Below are 18,610 nucleotides of genomic sequence, written 5' to 3'. Positions count from 1 at the left end.
AAAAACATAAGACAGCTACAAGACAGTGACCCCCAAAGACATAACACCTCTGAGATAAACCCTAATATGAACACATAAAAACAAAAATACAGAAATATTGAAAACCAGATCAGGTCCAGTGTGCATCAGAAGGGGGGGGGGGGGGATCAACTGACCAAGTTTTAACTGTTCATGTTCGGTTTATCCCTTTGATCATCTGTATGCATCTTTCCAATGTACTCTGTTTAGTAGGCACTTTCTTCCTATCCCTCAATCATGGATTGAGGGAGGTCACTAAGGGTTATTTCCTGTATAGTGCCCGCAAATATATCTTGGGCTCCTACTGTCATCTCTATTCTTCTGAAACTGATTCTCACAGTTCAGGCTCTGACATTAATTCCTCCTCAACTTCTGAATTACAATCTTTAGGTGCTTATTTATTCCATGTGGACTTAATTGCCATCCGACATGGATAACTGCTTGTTTGGAGACAAGCATCTAAGACTCCAGACACTGTTTTATCTGATAGCCAGGCACCATCTAATTTATTCACCACATTTTTCTATAGCACCGTATTTTCTGTTCCCATCCGGAAAACAAGTATCAAGCAGGGCCAGGATGTAAGAATTAATTGTTCTTAAGTTGAAGCTAGGATTTAATGTGAGCCCAAAACCCATTCCTGGATCTGTGTTTTGTTGTTGTTTGTTATTTATCTGCCTTTGCCTACCTTTCAAAACCTCCTTGATAATTTATGGTAGCAGTTCTTATCAATCAACCCTCCTGGGGTATAATGATCATCCCTTGATGTTGCCTTTGAATAGTCCCTAGAACTAATTTTTTAAAGTCCTCTTCAGAGAGGGATTGGGGCCAATGTAAGCTAACACCTGAATCAGTCACTTGTACAGAATCAATCTTTTCATGGCTGTTTACTATTTACACAAACAATGAGAGATAATTGTCAGGTAAATTTACAATAATAATCATAGAGAATGTTAGTCACAGGTTTGCCAGAATAATAAATATCTTCATATAGCATATGGGGCTTTGATGTAGCAAGACCATGTTTGCCTGCCTACAACAATCTTGGTACAGCTGTCTTCCACTTCCTCAGACACTGTGTATTTTCCAACTTATGTTCTCAGGCTAAAAGTGTGTCAGAGGTAGAATTCCGTTTACCCAGTGGAAATTTAGCATTGGATCTCATGAACGCAGCTTCTGGAGCTTAACGTGCACCTTAAAGATCCAGGATTCAGTGTTCCAGCAATGCACCAAGAAGCCCAGGTCAATGGGGCCATTTCAGTGCATACCACCAGAGATACTTCCCCCCACAAATGTACTTTCAGTCATTCTCCCCCCCCCCCCCGGCCGCCACTGGAGGTCAGTCCTCCCGCATGGCCTACTGACAGTCATGCGTTGCTGTTCCCCCAGACATGTTTGCCCTGTTTTCCGTCTCCTGACTTGATTTTCCCATCAGTGTCCCTCATACCTCTTATAGGGCTGTCTGTTTGTCTGGAGGACCCTCCTCATAGCTTTGCATGGCAGCCATTCAGTAGACAACAATCCCTTTCCCCTCCCTGGACCATTTGATCCCAGTTAATGTGAGGGCCCTCTGGCAATGTGACCTTCAAAATACTTATCTTGACCAGATGATGTTTGGTTCATTGGCACCAGTCAGATTCTCTACCAGGCTTTCTGGCCCCGCTGGGCAGCAGACTTCATGCCCTACAAGCTTGAGATTGTGCTGACCTGCTGCTTGTCCCTTTTTTGATTGACTGACTTCACTCAGCATAATGTCTTCCAGATCCCTCCACCTCTCGCGGTGTTTTCATAGTATCATAGCTGTTTTTTAGGGATATAGTAGACATGAAACTTTCTTAAGAATATGTTATACACTTAGGCTAGACTGATTTAATACAACTCAGTGAAGCAACTCAATAGGAGGTAAATCTTTGTAAAGAGGGTATATTTTGGTTGGGATTTTCCCCCCTTTATTATTGTCCTCTTTAAAGAAAATTAATAATTGATTATTGAACTGAGGGATTAAGTCCTATTCTGTAAATATCTGGATTAATGGGTTACACATGTATGTTATACCGGGTTGACTAGAGAAACAAATTCAGTGACACAAAAATATGTATAAGAAAGAACTTTATATCAAAAATAAATTATATATCAAGAAAACATCTCAGCCCAGTCTAGCTCAAGTTTTTAAGTCTGATAGTAGTTCCCAAGTCCCTTTTCAGACTCATGCAGTTGTATTGTATACAATGATGCAGAATAGAGGTGAATCACAAACTGGTGGGTGCAAAGTCATATAGACCCAAATTTTGTGGAAATATGACAGAGCGCTGGCGGCTCTGAGTCAGAAAGCAAGAATGTTAAGGCAGAGAGATAGGGCCCTCCTTAGACCATGCCCACAAAATGGCATCATCTGACTGTTAGCTAATTTTATATATTTTCAAATTGACATAAAATTATATAATTACCACACAGCATGTTAACAATAAATCATTAATACAAGTGAAGGAAGCACTCATTTGTCTATGCCAAGAGATTTGAAAGACAGTCACTTGGCCAATTAATTGGAAGAGATCCTTATTTGTACCAATTCCAAAGAAAAATGTCCCAACAGAATGCTTAAATTAGAGAACAATATCGCTAATATCACATGCAAGTGAAATTTTGATTAAGATCATACAAGAATGGTTATAGCAGTACTTTGACAAGGAGTTACCAAAGGTGTAGACTGGGTTCGGAAGAAGCGTGAAACAAGGGATATCATTGCTGATTTCAGATGGATCTTGACTCAAAGGGTAGAGTGCAAGAAAAATGTTGACTTGTGTTTCATTGACTGTGCTAAGGCTTTCAGCTGTTTGGATCATAGCAAACTATGGATAACTCTGAGGAAATGGGAATTCCAAAGCTGTTCGTTGTGCTCTTGCTACTTGTACCTGTTTGCAGTTGTTCAAACAGAGCAAGGGAATACTGCATGGTTTAAAATCAATAAAGGTCTCTGTCAGAGTTATTTGTTGTGGTAGTTACATAATTTGTTGTCAATTTGAGATTATTGAGAGTAAAGGGGTGGAGTTTAGCCTGTCAATCAGCTTGAAGCTTGATGACCTCATTTGGAGATGCTAAGGACATAAATAGCTCGCTGGAGGTGGGACACCTGCTCAATTCCTTCAAGACATTCCTGCTGAAAAGACATGGAGATATGCTAATGCCCTGCAGCTGGAGAAGCCACATGGAGACCCATGCCAGCACAGAGAAGCTTACACCACTACTGGACCCACAAAACTTTACACCCGCTGGCCTGAAGATCTTCCGGCATTCAGTGCCATTACATGTGTTATGTGAGTTTGAAGAAGAATTTATAGATTGATATCAGACATATGGGCTAATATTAGATTTATGAACCTGATCTGGACTGAGCTGGGATGTTTTCTTAATATACAATTGCTCTTCATATAAAGCTCTTTCTTTTGTGTGTATGTGTGTGTGTGTGTGTGTGTGTGTGTGTGTGTGTGTGTGTGTACGATTTGTTTCTCTACTCAACCCAGACTAACATACTTGTTCAGTCGATATGCTGAACAAATGATCAGTGAAGCTGGATCTTATGAAGAAGGAAGTGGCATCAGGATTGGAGGAAAGCTTAATAACAAGCTGCGATATTCAGATGCCACAACCTTGCGTGCTGAAAGCAAGGAATACTTGCAGCACTTGCTGATGAAGATCAACATTTGTAGCCTTCAATGTGGATTATAAATCAATGTAAAGAAAATAAAATTCCTCACAACTGGACCAATGGATAACATCATGATAAACGAAGAAAAGATAGAAGTTGTCAAGGATGTTGACTTGCTTGGATCCACAGTCAGTGCTCATGGAAGCCGCAGTCAAGAGCTCAAGAGACACGCAACATTAAGGACATCTGGTGCACAGAGCTCTGAAGAGTATTGAAAAGCCAGAACTAACTTTGAGGACAAAGGTGCACCTGACCCAGGTTCTCATATACATGTGAAAGTTGAATAAAGAAGACAAAAGAAGAATGTATGCATTTGAAGTGTGGTGCTGGGGAAGAATATTGTAAGTGCCACGGACTGAAAAAAGGACAAACCAGTCTGTACTGGAAGAAGTCAGGCCAGGATGCTCCTTAGAGACAAAGATGGTATACCTTACATACTGTGGGCATTTTGTCAGAGGAGAACAGTCCCTGGGGAAGGACATCATGTTTGGTAAAGTAGAGGGACAGTGAAAAAGAGAAAGGCCCTCAATAAGATAGATTGACACAGTGGCTGCAACTATGTCATCAAGCACGAGAATAATTGTGAGGATTGTCCCATACCCGGCTGTGATTCATTCTGTTGTGCATAGGGTCACTATGGGTTGGCACCAACTCAATTGCATCTAACAACATGGAAAGGTGGACTCAAAATTACCTACTACTTCAGATAGTTTACAGAAAATGGAGGAACATTTTCCATTAGAAGTATGAGCATTAACATACTAGTAATGTACTAACAGGGGGAGGGAACAAGAAAGTCAGACTAGTTTGTATAAATATCATGTTATAAAATTGTTTTAAAGGGATGGTAAGGTAGCTTCTACCTGAACTATCCAAGATTAGATAAAGACTTAAAGCAGCAGTTCTCAACCTGTGGATCCCAATCCATTTGGGGGTCAAACGACCCTTTCACAGGGGTCGCCTGATTCATCACAGTAGCAAAATTACAGTTATGAAGTAGCAACGGAAATAATTTTATGGTTGGGGGTCACCACCACATGAGGAACCGTATGAAAGGGTCACAGCATTAGGAAGGTTGAGAAACACTGGCTTAAAGGGAGATGTGCATTTGATGTGGCTTGTTTAGAAGAGCAGGAATTTAGTGGCTGGGAGGAAGAAAGAAAAGGTAGGCAAAGAAGTGTATTAAGTTAGGAAAAAACCTGAGACCAGGACATACCTAAGAAGTGAAAAGGGACTGATTCAGATCAAAACATGAGACATTTGAAGGAATGTTAGAAAGATTAGTTTAGACAAGATCAGCAAAGATCTCATCTTCTAAACTAATGTCAATTTTTGAAAAAATCTGTTGGGAACATATAAAAGAATTATGTGGAAGATGTATGAAACTTTCATTATTGCGATGAATCTCGCTGCTGTAGATCAGACGGGTTGGCATGGAAAATCTGGAGGTAGCAGATAACTTAGTCAGATTTTCTAGAAAATATGTAATGATTAGCTACTTACTGCCACCGAGTCGATGGTGACTCATAACGACCCTGTAGGACAGGATAGAACTGCCCTTGTGAGTTTCCAATAGTTTATGGCAATAGAAAGCCCCATATTTCTCCCAATCAATGATTAAAGAAGTTAAAATATTGGGAATGAAAAAGAAGCGGTAGGTATGAGAAGACAGGAGGGTGCCCTGGGTTTTATGCTGGTCACAAGATAAGTAAGTTTAGGCAGAGGAAATAAAATGTATTGCTGATAAACGACTAGTCAAGAAATGAGAGTATAAGATTAGACCTCAAAGAAGACAATAGATAAATGTCATAAATTTGGGAAGAGATGTTGGTGAAGATTGCCGAAGTCAAGCCTTTGAATAATACCCACAACTCCTTATGTCAGACTTTCTCAGTCTCAGAACTGCAACATATTGGACCAGGTAATTATTTCTTAGGGAGCTATTCCACGCATTTCATATTGTGCTGCAATATTTCTGCTATCTTCTGCCCACATGATTTTAGTACTGCCCCTTTCTCTCAATGGTGACATTCAAAAAGTGTTTGTAAACATTTCCACTATCACTACAGGTGTTGAAGCACTTGATAACCACTAATATCCTATGCATAATGATAAGGGTCCATAATAAACATCATGTATTGCTTTCTAGTTATTTTTAACAGTATAAATATTATAGTTTTAACATTAAATATTAAAACAGATATACCAAAACACAAACAGTAATCCATGAATGAGTACTTGCTATAACATAGCACTTGTGGTTAGAATTAAAACAGGAAATTGCAAAATGTTTCCTATTATTGTGTTTGTAGGTGCACGGATGATTGTTGTTGTGATAGCATAACTAGTAATATTACTGGTTACTACTTCTTATTCTTATTCAGTAACTGGATGTATATTATGCTCTAGGCAATGTGTACCCCCAAGTTTATACACAATGTGTTCATAAAAATGTGATATGTATTTTAGTCCCCATTAAAATATTGTTTAAATGTTTTTCTCTGTAAGTGAAATTGTTCAATAAACGGATACTTAAAGTAAAACAAACTCAATTCCAGCCTCTGGGCTAGTAAATAATGAAACTAGGAGTTGAAATGGGAAGTGTTCCTACCCTGAAGTCATAGCACAGAAATTCTAGAAACCAGGTGGACAATAAATAAGGATATAACTTCCATAAAATTCCTAGTGAGTTGGCTCAACTGTGAATTTCAGACAAACAATGGAGGCCAGTAAGAATAGCATGATAGAAAGATAGCACCCTCGAAAAATAGTACTTGTAACTCTTAAACACAAGATAGTCGTCATAGAAATGCCTGGACCTGTACATTTTGCCTAACACTTTCATGTGTATCATTCCATTTTATCATCCCCAAAGCCTTGATGAACGGTGGAAAACTCATGAGCCTGCGCATAAGTGACTATCCCCTGGTGACACAGCTCATTAATGGAAACGGATCTATACCCATGTCATCTAACTCCTGATCCAGTGCTGTTCTGCTCCCCAGCACACCTGTGTGTTCCGAATGAAAAAGAATATTGATTCCATGTTCTCCTTTCTTATATGAAATAGCTACCTAGCAGCCTTATCTTTGAAAAGAACTAGTCACAACCCATTTAAAAATCGAGTATCAATGAGAATATCAACGTGATGATGCAGTTTGTTTAATTATGTTTATGAGGTAATATGTAAATAAGACTAATTTGAATAGATATTAAATTACATGGATTTGTATGGCCACCAGAGTAAACAACAAGTAATGGTAATGGGAAATTAAATTCATGTACTGTAGTCTTTTCCTCTAATTCTGTCATACCCAAAATATGCCTTAGGTTCTCTAGGACCTATATATGTGGGGGACCAGCCTCCAAAACTGAATGGGTCCTAAGGGGTGGTAGTATAATTGAGGGGCAAATTAAAGAAAGATTAGACAAGGCAGACAAGGTGAGACATGGGCTCATGTCTTCCGATGGCAGGATCAAGAGAGAAAGCGAATGTATTCTCTCAGTGACTTATATAATCTCAGAAATGCAAGTCACATCATACACATACATAACAGGAAGGGGGATGTGTTCGAGGGTATATGCATAACAAGATGGGTGGGTTCTAGATTTAAGATGGCAGCTTAACCTTGGTCATCCCTGAGCTGGCTTGACCTTAGGTTTCCGGAGCTCTTCTTCAGGGGAGCAATGTATGATTCTTATCAGGAGGGAGTAAGCCGTACTTAGGGTGGAGTGGTCTGATCACTGCAGACAGCCTTCAGGCAGTTAACCTTCAAGCATATAGTAGCAACCATGGGCTTGCAAGCACATCTTAAAATTGGCGTTGTTATGGGGACATTATGGGGAATAACCAGTTAGGAGAATGTGACTGGGATTCATCTCCAGCTCACTAATGCAAAGGCCTTCACCAGAGTCTGCCTCTCAGACTCTTCATTATATGCATAGAGAATTTGTCCACATTCTTCCCAGTTCTCGGTTTCCAACAAATATATTATCTTTCTCCAACAATTAGAAAAATCTTTTTGTTCTTTCGTTGATGTACAATGTGAGTATGGAATCTTAGACATAGGATGGGAGCTTATTATCTGACAAATACTTGATGTCTCTTGAAGAAGATACATATGAGTTTATATTTAGAGACTTCAGATAAGTTTATATTTCAGAATTCCATATCAAAGTAAACTGAACTTCAGTGGAGTCATTTACTCAGTCAAGTCAGTGTAATGAATTAATAATAAGGCATATATCAAATGAGTCATATAGTTTAAGAAAAGTTTTTACCATTCATTCAGGAAACATTGTAACCTCTATATTCCCAGTACTGTGATCTTTTTAAAATCCAAATGCACTTGACATTTTAATCATGTGCTTTTGTATTTCAGAAAAATGCAGAGATTTCATCCAGAGATTTTGAACTTTACTATAATTTCTGTAATGTAATTTCAGTTAGTAGGCAAGCCAAAAGAAGGCACCCTAAGGTTTAATATACACATAAATTAAAATTATATAGAAAATAATATGAAATGTACACAAAGTGCTTTAGTAATGGTAACAGAAACATATCCTGCATATTTTACAACCATTTAAATAACCTATTTAAATGGCTGGAAAATGGCTGTCAGCTGCAAATCTTACTCACTTAGCGCATGGCTTGAAAGTAGTTGGTGCATATGCTTTCTTTATGCCGATGCCTTTCTCTGTAAGTGCCAGAAATGATTTCTCAGTACTTGACTTACAGAGGAACAAAAAGAGGAATTTTTTTTAACATGTCCATGTATATGAATCAGAGCAAGCATATGAAACAGTGAATAGAGTTGCTGGTGATAAGAAGAGAGCTCTATAAAATTGAGAGGCCGTAATCTTAAATCCGGTGTTTTGACTTATGTTTTGTATGTGCGATCTAAAATTATGAAAAGGAAAGAAATTAATGTATCTAATTTAGGGAAGTCAAATGTATACAACTCCATTTTAGAAAAGGTAACTAGAATGAAGGATCCCCTATGGATTCTCCTTTTGTGTTTAGGTTAACTGCCCCTGGATACTATGTGGCAGATGTTGTAAGCCTGTGTTTCTCTTCTCATTGATGCATAAACTTGAGTTGAAAATGAATTGACCTTTAAAAATAAATGAAATTCTGTCTTCATTTGTCACCTCTCCTAATTGTTCCCAACACAGAACATTCTTTCCTTGACATCTGTAAAACTTAATGATTGTGGCTATGAGTTGGGAGAGCAGTGAGTTTCATTTTTGAGGTATTTATATGTTACCTTAAGAAAACTTGCCTTCTTGACGTATATACCATTTCCCAAATGAGTTCTGAGCTCTCAGAAGATAGGAACTATGCTTCATACTTCTTTACATTCACAAAGCCAACTATACTGTACTTAAAAGTAGAAGACACTCATTATGTCTGAAACTATGATGCTGAGTTGATAAAGAATATCATGCCCGAGTTGATGGCAAGGAAAACACTCAAAATGGTCATCTTCATTACTTTATGATGTTTTCTTTTATGATAAAAGTAGAGTAGGTGATAAGATGAAGTTTATGCAATACCATAGTGTTAAATTATTTATTGGGAAATAATAATTTCCCTATCTCTCTTAAAGTGTTCTGTCCACTCCCAGCATTGGAAATGTGACGCTCTAATCCAAATGCTCTGTTTTCAACAGGATGGCAATTTTTCTGTCAGTAGTACTCTTGAAACACCTCAAGATATGGCAGTGATTGGACAGTCAGCCTTTGCAGACTTTGGTAAGATTTGTGTCACTTTCCATATTCCTTGTCTCTTTTTTGCCCGGTCACAAATTAGATATAACTTTAGTGTTTTTATAATTATTGTAGATTTATAGATGCCTGTTCTTGTAGCATGTGGTCAGTTCACAAATACAATAAGATGTAATTTATGATATGCAAAATAAGGAAGCCTATTAAGGATTTTCTAGTGAATATAAAAATTAGTTATTATTAATAATATATAAGAAGAATATGGAACAGAAAAAGGAAATGATAAAAATATGAAACAGAAAATTGGGGGTTTTAATCTGAACTCATAAAAACTGAACATTAAAGCTATCTTTTAATTACATTTTCATTCCTAAAAAAAATCTAATTTCAATTAGGAGTTTTCCACCAAAGGACATAAAGATTTCTGGTTTTTTCTAAAACTCTGCCCCAAAAAAATCAAGTTTCTGATCGGAACCTCCAAAATCTATTTAACTCTCATTTATCAATACAGGAAAAACAAACTTGCTGTCATGTAGTTGATGCTGACTCAGTGACCCTATTGTCTAGGGTAGAACTCTCCCTCTGGGTTTCTGAGACTGTAACTCTTTATGGGAATAGCAAGCCCATCTTTGTCCCAAGGAGCAGCTGGTGGTTTTTAACTGCTGACCTTGAGGTTAGCACCCCAACTTGTAACCACTACACAACCAGGTCTCCTACCATTTGTCCAGGTTACTGTCAAAAAGGATTTTTTTTAATCATAGAAGTATTCTAGGAAACCTCCTAAAAGATATTAGAAGCTCACTGTGATCCTGCTGTTCCATCATTCTGCCAACAAATACCAAATTTTTACTTTAAAATGCAGATGAGATGATACCACATCCATAAATCTCCATGCCCTCATTTAAAATATGGGAATGTTGCTAATATCTATATTACAAGGCTATTAATTTTTAGTACAATGTGAATAAAATTCAGTGTCGGTATCATAATTTGAGTACAAAGAATTATGTATGTAGTTTGAGTTCTTCTTTTAGACTTACGTAAATTTTAACTGTTGTCTCTCTTTACTTAGTACCCTAAATGAACTGTGCAATGTGATAGGCATCTAAGTTAATCCAGGGCAGCAAAAGCAAGGAGGTCTGATAGTGTTATATAAAAGACATTCAGCACTGTTTTTTTCTGTATTTTAATTTACTTAGATGAATATTCTTAGTTTTGAGTAAAATTTTGATGGGTAGTTTAGTTTCTTATGCAGATAGTCAAATGATAGAATGCATTAACTGTTTTCATTTTATTTTATTTCTTGATTGATAGAAAATTTTTCTACTTATTTATTTGTTTATTATATTTAATTTCATGGTTGATTTTATTAGCTGGATTGTTGTTGGTAGGGACTATCAAGTCAGTCCTGATTCATAACAACTACATGTATAAATAGAACAGAATACTGTTCAGCCGCATTCCATACTCATAATCATTACTGTTTCAGTACATTGTTGAAGACACTGTGTCAGTCCATGTCTTGGATCCTCTATTTCACCAAGCATGGTACTCTTCTCGAAGGACTGTTACCTCCTGGTAGCATGTCCAGAATACACAATCCTTCTAAGGAGTGTTCGGGTTGCAGTTCTTCTAACAGTTCCTAGCATATTTCATATTCTTCACCAATATCATGATTCAGACACTTCAATTCTGTTTCACTCTTCTTTATGCATTGTCCCACTCTTACATGTATATGAGACAATAAAAATACCATGCCTTGGGTCAGGTGCACCTTAGTCTTTGCTTCCAGCATGACAACGCACAAGCCACCACAGTAGGACAATCTAACTGACATGTTACACTAGTGAAGGAAGACCTGATGAGCTGTGGGAAGACATCAAGAATATCACTCTTGAAGAAAGAAAAAGGCCATTAAGAAGACAGGAAAGAAAAGATCAAAATGGATGTCAGAAGAGACTCAGAAACTTACTTATTCATACAGGAGATAGAGCAAATGGAAAAAAAGCATGAAGTTAAGGAAATGAGTAGAAATTTTCAAAGGTTAGCCCAAAAAGACAAAGACAAATATTATAATGAAATGTGCAATGGCCTACAATTAGAAAACCAAAAGGGAAGAACAGGCTCAGTTTCAGCATATCTGAAACTGAAAGAACTCAAGGAAAAATTCAAGCCCCAAGCTGCAATTCTGAAAGATTCTGTCGACAAAATATTGACTGATACAGGAAGCATTAAGAGAAGATGGAAAGAATTCAAGAGTCACTGTACCAAACAGACCACATGACATTCCACCATTTCAGTATGTGGCATATGAGCAAGAACCAGTGGTGCTAAAGGAGGAAGTTCAAGCTGCACTGAATGCATTAGCCATAAAAACAAGGCTCCGGGAATGGGTAGAATACCAATTGAAATGTTTCAGCAAGTTGAGGAAGCACTGGACGCACTCATGCGTCAATGTCCGCAAAGTTGGAAGGCATATTTGTTCCCATTCCAAAGAAGGTCACCCAAGAGAATGCACAAACTGTAGGACAATATAATTGATATCACACTCAAATAGAATTTTGCTTACGATCATCCAACAATAACAGTTGCAACAGTAGGTTGACAGGGAACTACCAGAAGTTTAGGCTGGATTCAGAAGAGGACATGAAACAAAAGATGTCATAGCTGATATCATGGATCTTGGTTCACAGCAGAGAATACTACAAAGATACTTACTTGTGTTTCATATGCAAAGACATTCATGTGTGTGAATCATAATAAACTATGGATAATATTGAGAAGAATGGGAATTCCAGAACACCTCATGGTGCTCATGCAGAACTTATACCTGGATCAAGTGACAGTTGTGTGAACAGAACAAGAGAATGCTGCATGGTTTACAATCAGAAAAGGTGGGCATCAAGGTTGTATCCTCTCGCCATACTTGTTCAGTCTGTATGCTGAACAAATCCGAGAAGCTGGGTTGTATGAAGAAGAGTGTGGCATCAGGATTGGAGGAAGCCTTATTAACAACCTGAGATATGCAAATGATACAACCTTGCTTGCTGAAAATGAGTAGGGCCTGAAGCACTTGCTGATAAAGATCAAGGATTTTTTTAGCCTTCAGTGTGGGTTATAACAAAGTAAGGAAGACCAAAATTCTCACAACTGAACCAATGGGTAAGTAATGTCTCCAATAGGAGAAATGGTTGAAGTTGCCAAGGATATTGTCTTGTATGGATTCATAAGCAATACCCATGGAAGCAGCAACCAAAAAGTCAAAAGACATACTGCGTGGGGTAAATCTGCTGCACAAAACCCCTTTAGACCAGGGGTGAAGAAAATAGCTTGATACAATTGTTATATGGTTGTTATAAAAGCTCTAAGAACCCCAAATAAAATGATTTTTTAAATAGTCAAATGTACTCAAAGATAATGCAGTGCAAATATGCCATCCAATCTCTTATTACCCAATTGTCTGATTCCCCCGCCCTAAAAAATGTGTATCTACTAAATGACATGTGTGTGTCTTGCCCTACCATGCTATATATTAGAGCTACCTGTATATTAGTGGTGAGTCTGTTTCTAAGTGAACTCAGAATAGAAAACTCTAGAATTTCAACAAGTCAGGTATTTCCTCACTGAATTATAGTCAATAAAAATAGGTATATCTTTTCTATCAAAATGAATAATATGGGGCCAGACTTAGAGTAAACATATTAATTTTGTATATGATACCAGAATATAGTAAAAATCAATAAAACTAATGGGGAAAACAAATCCTATACAATGTCCACACACACACGCGCGAGCTTACACAGACATACCCAAATCTGAGCCTGACTCTTATGTATAAGAGTATCACAAGGATTTCCTTAACATGGGCAAGAAATAATACCTAGCCTGATGGAGAAGTCTAGAAATTTTCAGTCAGGTCTCCTAGATAATTCTACAATAAGCAAAGGAACTAATTAAATAGAAAACATCACCCATGAAATTGATTAACATATTGAAAAATATGGAGCAGTTAACAGATGATTGAGACCAATTTTAATTCAATTGAATATTCCCAGTACTTAGCACAATAGATAATTAAAGATTTTCATTAGAATGAAAGAGAGGGGAAAGAAACCACCTTATAAAGTTATTTTATGAGTCTTTATAATGCTTGATAAAATATTTTCCATGTTAATTTTAAATTAGCCACAGTAGAATTTAAATGCATAGTTCATAATAACATTTTAGCAATTACACATACCTTTGTTTTATAATTAATTATATTTGACAACAATCTGACAAATTAAAATAGTTTCTTGTTGGTGCTTGATCTGGAAATAAGTCAGATGAGCCATGTAGGCAAACGTTAAATTTACATTTAGCTTGAATACTAGTTGGTAACTGTCATAGTTATTAACTGCTGCTATAACAGAAATACCAGAACCGTGTGGCTTTATCAGAAATTTATTTTCTCAGAGTTTAGTAGGTTAGAAATTCATATTCAGGCCACTGGTCTATGGGGTGGTGCTCTACCAGTGTTTAGGAGAAGCTATTTGTTTCTTTTCCATTTCTGGTTCTGATTTTGTACCTCTCGAGGCTGGTACAATGCTAAACACATTGTAAGTACTCAATGAGGAAAAGAAATCATGGGTGGTCGGGTGGGGATAGGGGCTACTAATTGAATTGACATTGATTTTTAAGAATTGGGCCCAAGCAATGCATGAATACTTGCTTTTATTAAATTTGCACTCTATGATGCTCACTCTCCCGACACAACTGCTGAAGCCAAAGTGGGTGAACAAGTAAATGTGGTGAAGAAAGCGGATGGTGCCCGGCTATCAAAAGAGATAGTGACTGGGGTCTTAAAGGCTTAAAGATAAACAAGCGGCCATCTAGCTCAGAAGCAACAAAGTCCACATGGAAGAACACACCAACCTGTGTGATCGTGTGGTCCCGAAGGGATCAGTTAGCAGGCACCAAAGAACAAAAATTCATATCATTGGCTGCACACCTCCATGATATGATTGCCGAAAACAAAGGGGTGCATAAGCAAATATGGCAAAGAAAGCTGATGGTGTCCGGCAATCGAAGGAGATAGTGTCTGGGGTCTTAAAGGCTTGAAGGTGAACAAGTGGCCATCTAGCTCAGAAGCAATAAAGCCTACATGGAAGAAGCACACCAGCCAGTGCGATCATGAGGTGCCAAAAGGACCAGGTATAAGGCATCATGCAAAAAAAGGAATATATATGTATATGTGTGTGTGTATATGTGTGTGTGTGTGTGTGTGTGTGTATACCATAGTGAATGAAGGGGGAAGTGCAGAGTGGAGACCCGAGGCCCAAGTGTCGGCCACTGGAGATCCCCTCATAGAGGGCTTTAGGAGAGGAGATGGGTCAGTCAGGGTGCGAGGTAGTACCGATGAAGAACACAGCTTTCCCCCAGATCCTGGATGCTTCCTCCCCCCAACTACCATGATCTGAATTCTACCTTGCAGGACTGGATAGGGCAGAGGTTGTACACTGGGGCATATGGGAGCTGGAAGTACAGGGAATCCAGGGTGGACGATACCTTCAGGACCAGGGGTGTGAGGGGCGATGCTGGGAGAGTTGAGGGTGAGTGGGATGGAAAGGGGGAACTGATTACAAGGCACATGTGACCTCCTCCCTGGGAGATGGATGGCAGAGAAGGGGGGGGGGGAGGGAGACTCTGGATAGGACAAGATATGACAAAATAACAATCTATAAATTATCAAGGGCTCATAAGGGAGGGGGGGGAAAGAGGACCTGATGCAAAGGGCATAAGTGGAGAGCAAATGCTTTGAGAGTGATTAGGGAAAAGAATGTACGGATGTGCTTTATACAATTGATGTACGTATATGTATGGATTGTGATCAGAGTTGTATGAGCCCCTTATAAAATGTTTTTTAAAAAAAAATTGGGCCCAAATTTAACATGTGTCTTAAGTACCTTCAACCATTATCTTACATAATAGAGGACAAAAGAGACTTCAAATACAGGTAAAATTTATAGGCACAGTAAGTCTTTTTCCTTTTGTGTGTGTGTGTGTGTGTGTGTGTGTGTTGCGCTGTTTGACGTGAACTTGTTTGTTGCAAGACTCCAAGTCCATTTCAGTTTCACTTTCCTCCTATTCTCTTTAAGCCACTCAGACCACTGTTTAGGTTTGAGGGCTAAGGAATCTGAGGGACACAGTAAGTCTTACACAGAACGAAGACCAAAGAATTCATTCAGAGAAAGAAGGCCATTGGTTTCAAAACATCATGATGTCCAAACATTTTCAGAGAACTGACAGCTTAAATAATAAATGAGAGGGCAAAGGAAACTCACAAAGCATGATTGGCAGCAGAGAAATATATCGCAGTTGCAGACTAGATAGCAGAAATTGGAATGGGCCCATGACTGGTATGTACATTAAGCTAGACAGAACAATTTAGGACCCTCAGACCAAGGCAGTCAGGAACTGACTCATGACCATGTGACCCTAGTACCTCAATTCCATCCTTGTGATTGGCACTATATCTTTGGCTAGGGCTGATAGTTACCTTTTTTTCTACTGCATTCTGCCTGGGGCAAGATGGTTCACATTGCCAGTGAATGGTCAGAAAGAAATTTGTTGGTGGTGTTTTTAGGTGCCATTGAGTTGGTTTCCACTCATAGGGACCACAACAAAACGAAGCATTGCTGGATCCTTTACCATCCTCACAATTGGTCCTGTGCTTGAGCCCATTGTTGCAGCCATGATATCAATCTAATGGAGGCTTAATCTATGTGTAGACTCAAATGGATTTTGGACTTTGACTGTAACCTTAGCCTTCTGAGAGCCTCGCTCTCAGAACTGAAGCTCTGATACACATTAGGAGCCCTGATTACATAGTGAATATGTGTTTGGGTGTGATACACCTGATAAGCAGTTAGAAACCACCAACTCTGCCTCAGGAGAAAAACGTGGTTTTCTATTTTCATAAAGAATTACAGTCTTGGAAACACCTAGGGGCAGATCTACCTGGTCCTATAGAGTCACTCTGAGTAGGAATTGACTTGATGGTAGTCAGTTTTCATTTTTTTATACCTAACCAAAACATCTAACCAAAGCTTCTGAGTGCCCTTCACATTGTATTGTTAGGTCCAGCTGAGCTGTTTTCAAATGAACTCTGTGCACAACTGAAGGAAACACTGCCCACTCCTGCGACAGCCTCACAGTTGTTAACACTTTGAGCCATTGTTGTAGCCAGTTTCTTCGAATGATGAGGACCAATATATAATACTTGTGCTCATTTTAATTGAAGTTAAATGAGCTAATTAAAAATTATCCTGATTTTTGCTTAGACGGCATTGAGTTTTTGTTAATGGTGGTTCAATAATATGGAAAGGGAGGGATATCAATAATGGTTGCACGGCATGGAGTATAATCATTGGCACTGAATTATACATGTCAAAGTTGTTTGAGAATGTTTTGTTATGTATATTTTGGCACAATTTTTACACTAATAACAATGAATACAAAGAAGAAAGTTATCTAAAATTGATTGTGGCAATGATTGTATAACTCTTCTTGATATGATTTAACTATTGAATTATATGATATGTGGATGAAGTGCCAATAAACTGTTTAAAAAATAAATTAAAAGTTGTCTTGAATTAGGCCTTGATTTCTGTAGGGACACCATCAATCTTTAAAATTTGTGAGTCTTACTTCCCATATTTCCATTCTTCTAATTCCTGATCTCTAATCAGTGACTGCCATCATGTAGTTTCTATAATATTTATTATTTAACAGTGAGATCAACAACTGTGCTTGCAGAGCTTTATTTTTTTTTTTTATGTCTCGGGAGACTAATTTTTTAACGAGTTAAAACAATGCTGTTTTAGGGCCAGGGTGGGGACAGGGAGTTGTTGCACCTTTGTCTTCTTTGCCATTATCCTACCAAAGAAAGATAATGCTATTATAATTTTTATGTAAAACTGATATGTTTTATGTGTATGCAGTTTGCCATGTGGCATATGAAGTGATCAGATGTATCGTATTCTTATTCTTCTAATCTTCACAGTCCTCTCAGAGTATTCTAATATTTTCCTTGCATTCCATGTCACTGTGGTTATTTCAGCGCAGTGTTGCCATAGCAAAAGTAATTAGTCTCTGCATTTATACTTTTAGCAAAGGCTTTTATTGGGTACCTATCTTGATAATTCACAAATCCCAGATGTGATTCTGATAAATATTTTGAATGCTTTTTTATTAGCAGTGGTAATTTATATAAAAATAATAAAATTGCTACATTAAGGTCTAAATTTTATACATACCCAGCATTTAAAGTAGATCAGGCTTCTTTCATTTCTTTTACGATTTGCAAATAGGAAAGAAAATTAGGAAATCAAATCTTTTATGTACATACAAGAATTAAGAAAATGTCCTGAAATTGATTGAGGTGATGATTGCACATCTCTTTTTAATATATTCAAACCACTGAACTGTATATGATGTGAGTAAATGTCAATAAAATATTTTAGGTACAGACTTATACATGGTAGCTACTTGTCTCTCTAAACTTGAGTATGAATTTAATTGAGTAAAACTATACCTGGCATGGTCTTTTCTAAAACTGTACTATGCTTTTATTTTAAATGAATGTATGCAAAATAATTAGCCTCTTGACTATTGAATGCTTAAATATTGCTGTGGAATAGCATCATATTTTATATTACTACATCACTATTTTATAATTTAATGGACAATATTTTTAACATTTTATAATGTAACCCACAATTTAATTGACATACTTGTCACTCTAAGCCTGCAGTAATTAATAGAATGAATCTATGGTACCTAAAGTAACTCAAAAAACTGCCCTGTGAATTTCACCCTGCATTAATCTTGTTCTTATTGGATTGTCACAGTACTGTGAAACTGATTATTATAGGCACCAAACTATTCTTAGACCTTGCAGATACTTACTCATAGCCTGGGAAGGACTAATGCATAGGTGAGATTTATTTCTCTTTGGCACAGTGCACCGGAGGGGAATTCCCTGCTGTCAGTCAGAACTATATAGTAGGCTGAGAATAAATTATGGCAATTGCAGTGCCATTCTTTTCTAAATGTTCTGCCCTGGTTTCAAATAACTCAGGCTTCTATTTTGACCCATTTTCTTCCCTCTGCAACTCT

The 18,610-nt window shown here is 37.7% G+C and overlaps 1 protein-coding gene across 1 annotated transcript in view; it reads left to right on the top strand.

Moving 5' to 3' along the window:
• The window catches only part of ITFG1 (integrin alpha FG-GAP repeat containing 1), a 242,724-nt gene that overhangs the window by 94,295 nt on the left and 129,819 nt on the right, over positions 1–18,610 (top strand). Inside the window, exon 8 of the mRNA XM_075537119.1 lies at positions 9,397–9,478. Within this exon, the coding sequence (XP_075393234.1) occupies positions 9,397–9,478 (82 nt within the window). The remainder of the gene's footprint in view (positions 1–9,396; positions 9,479–18,610) is intronic.

Source organism: Tenrec ecaudatus, chromosome 18 (genome assembly GCF_050624435.1).
Source record: "Tenrec ecaudatus isolate mTenEca1 chromosome 18, mTenEca1.hap1, whole genome shotgun sequence".
NCBI classification, from domain to species: domain Eukaryota; kingdom Metazoa; phylum Chordata; class Mammalia; order Afrosoricida; family Tenrecidae; genus Tenrec; species Tenrec ecaudatus.
The sequence above is the reverse complement of the archived record's forward strand: the minus strand, read 5'-3'. Positions and strand labels throughout refer to the sequence as shown.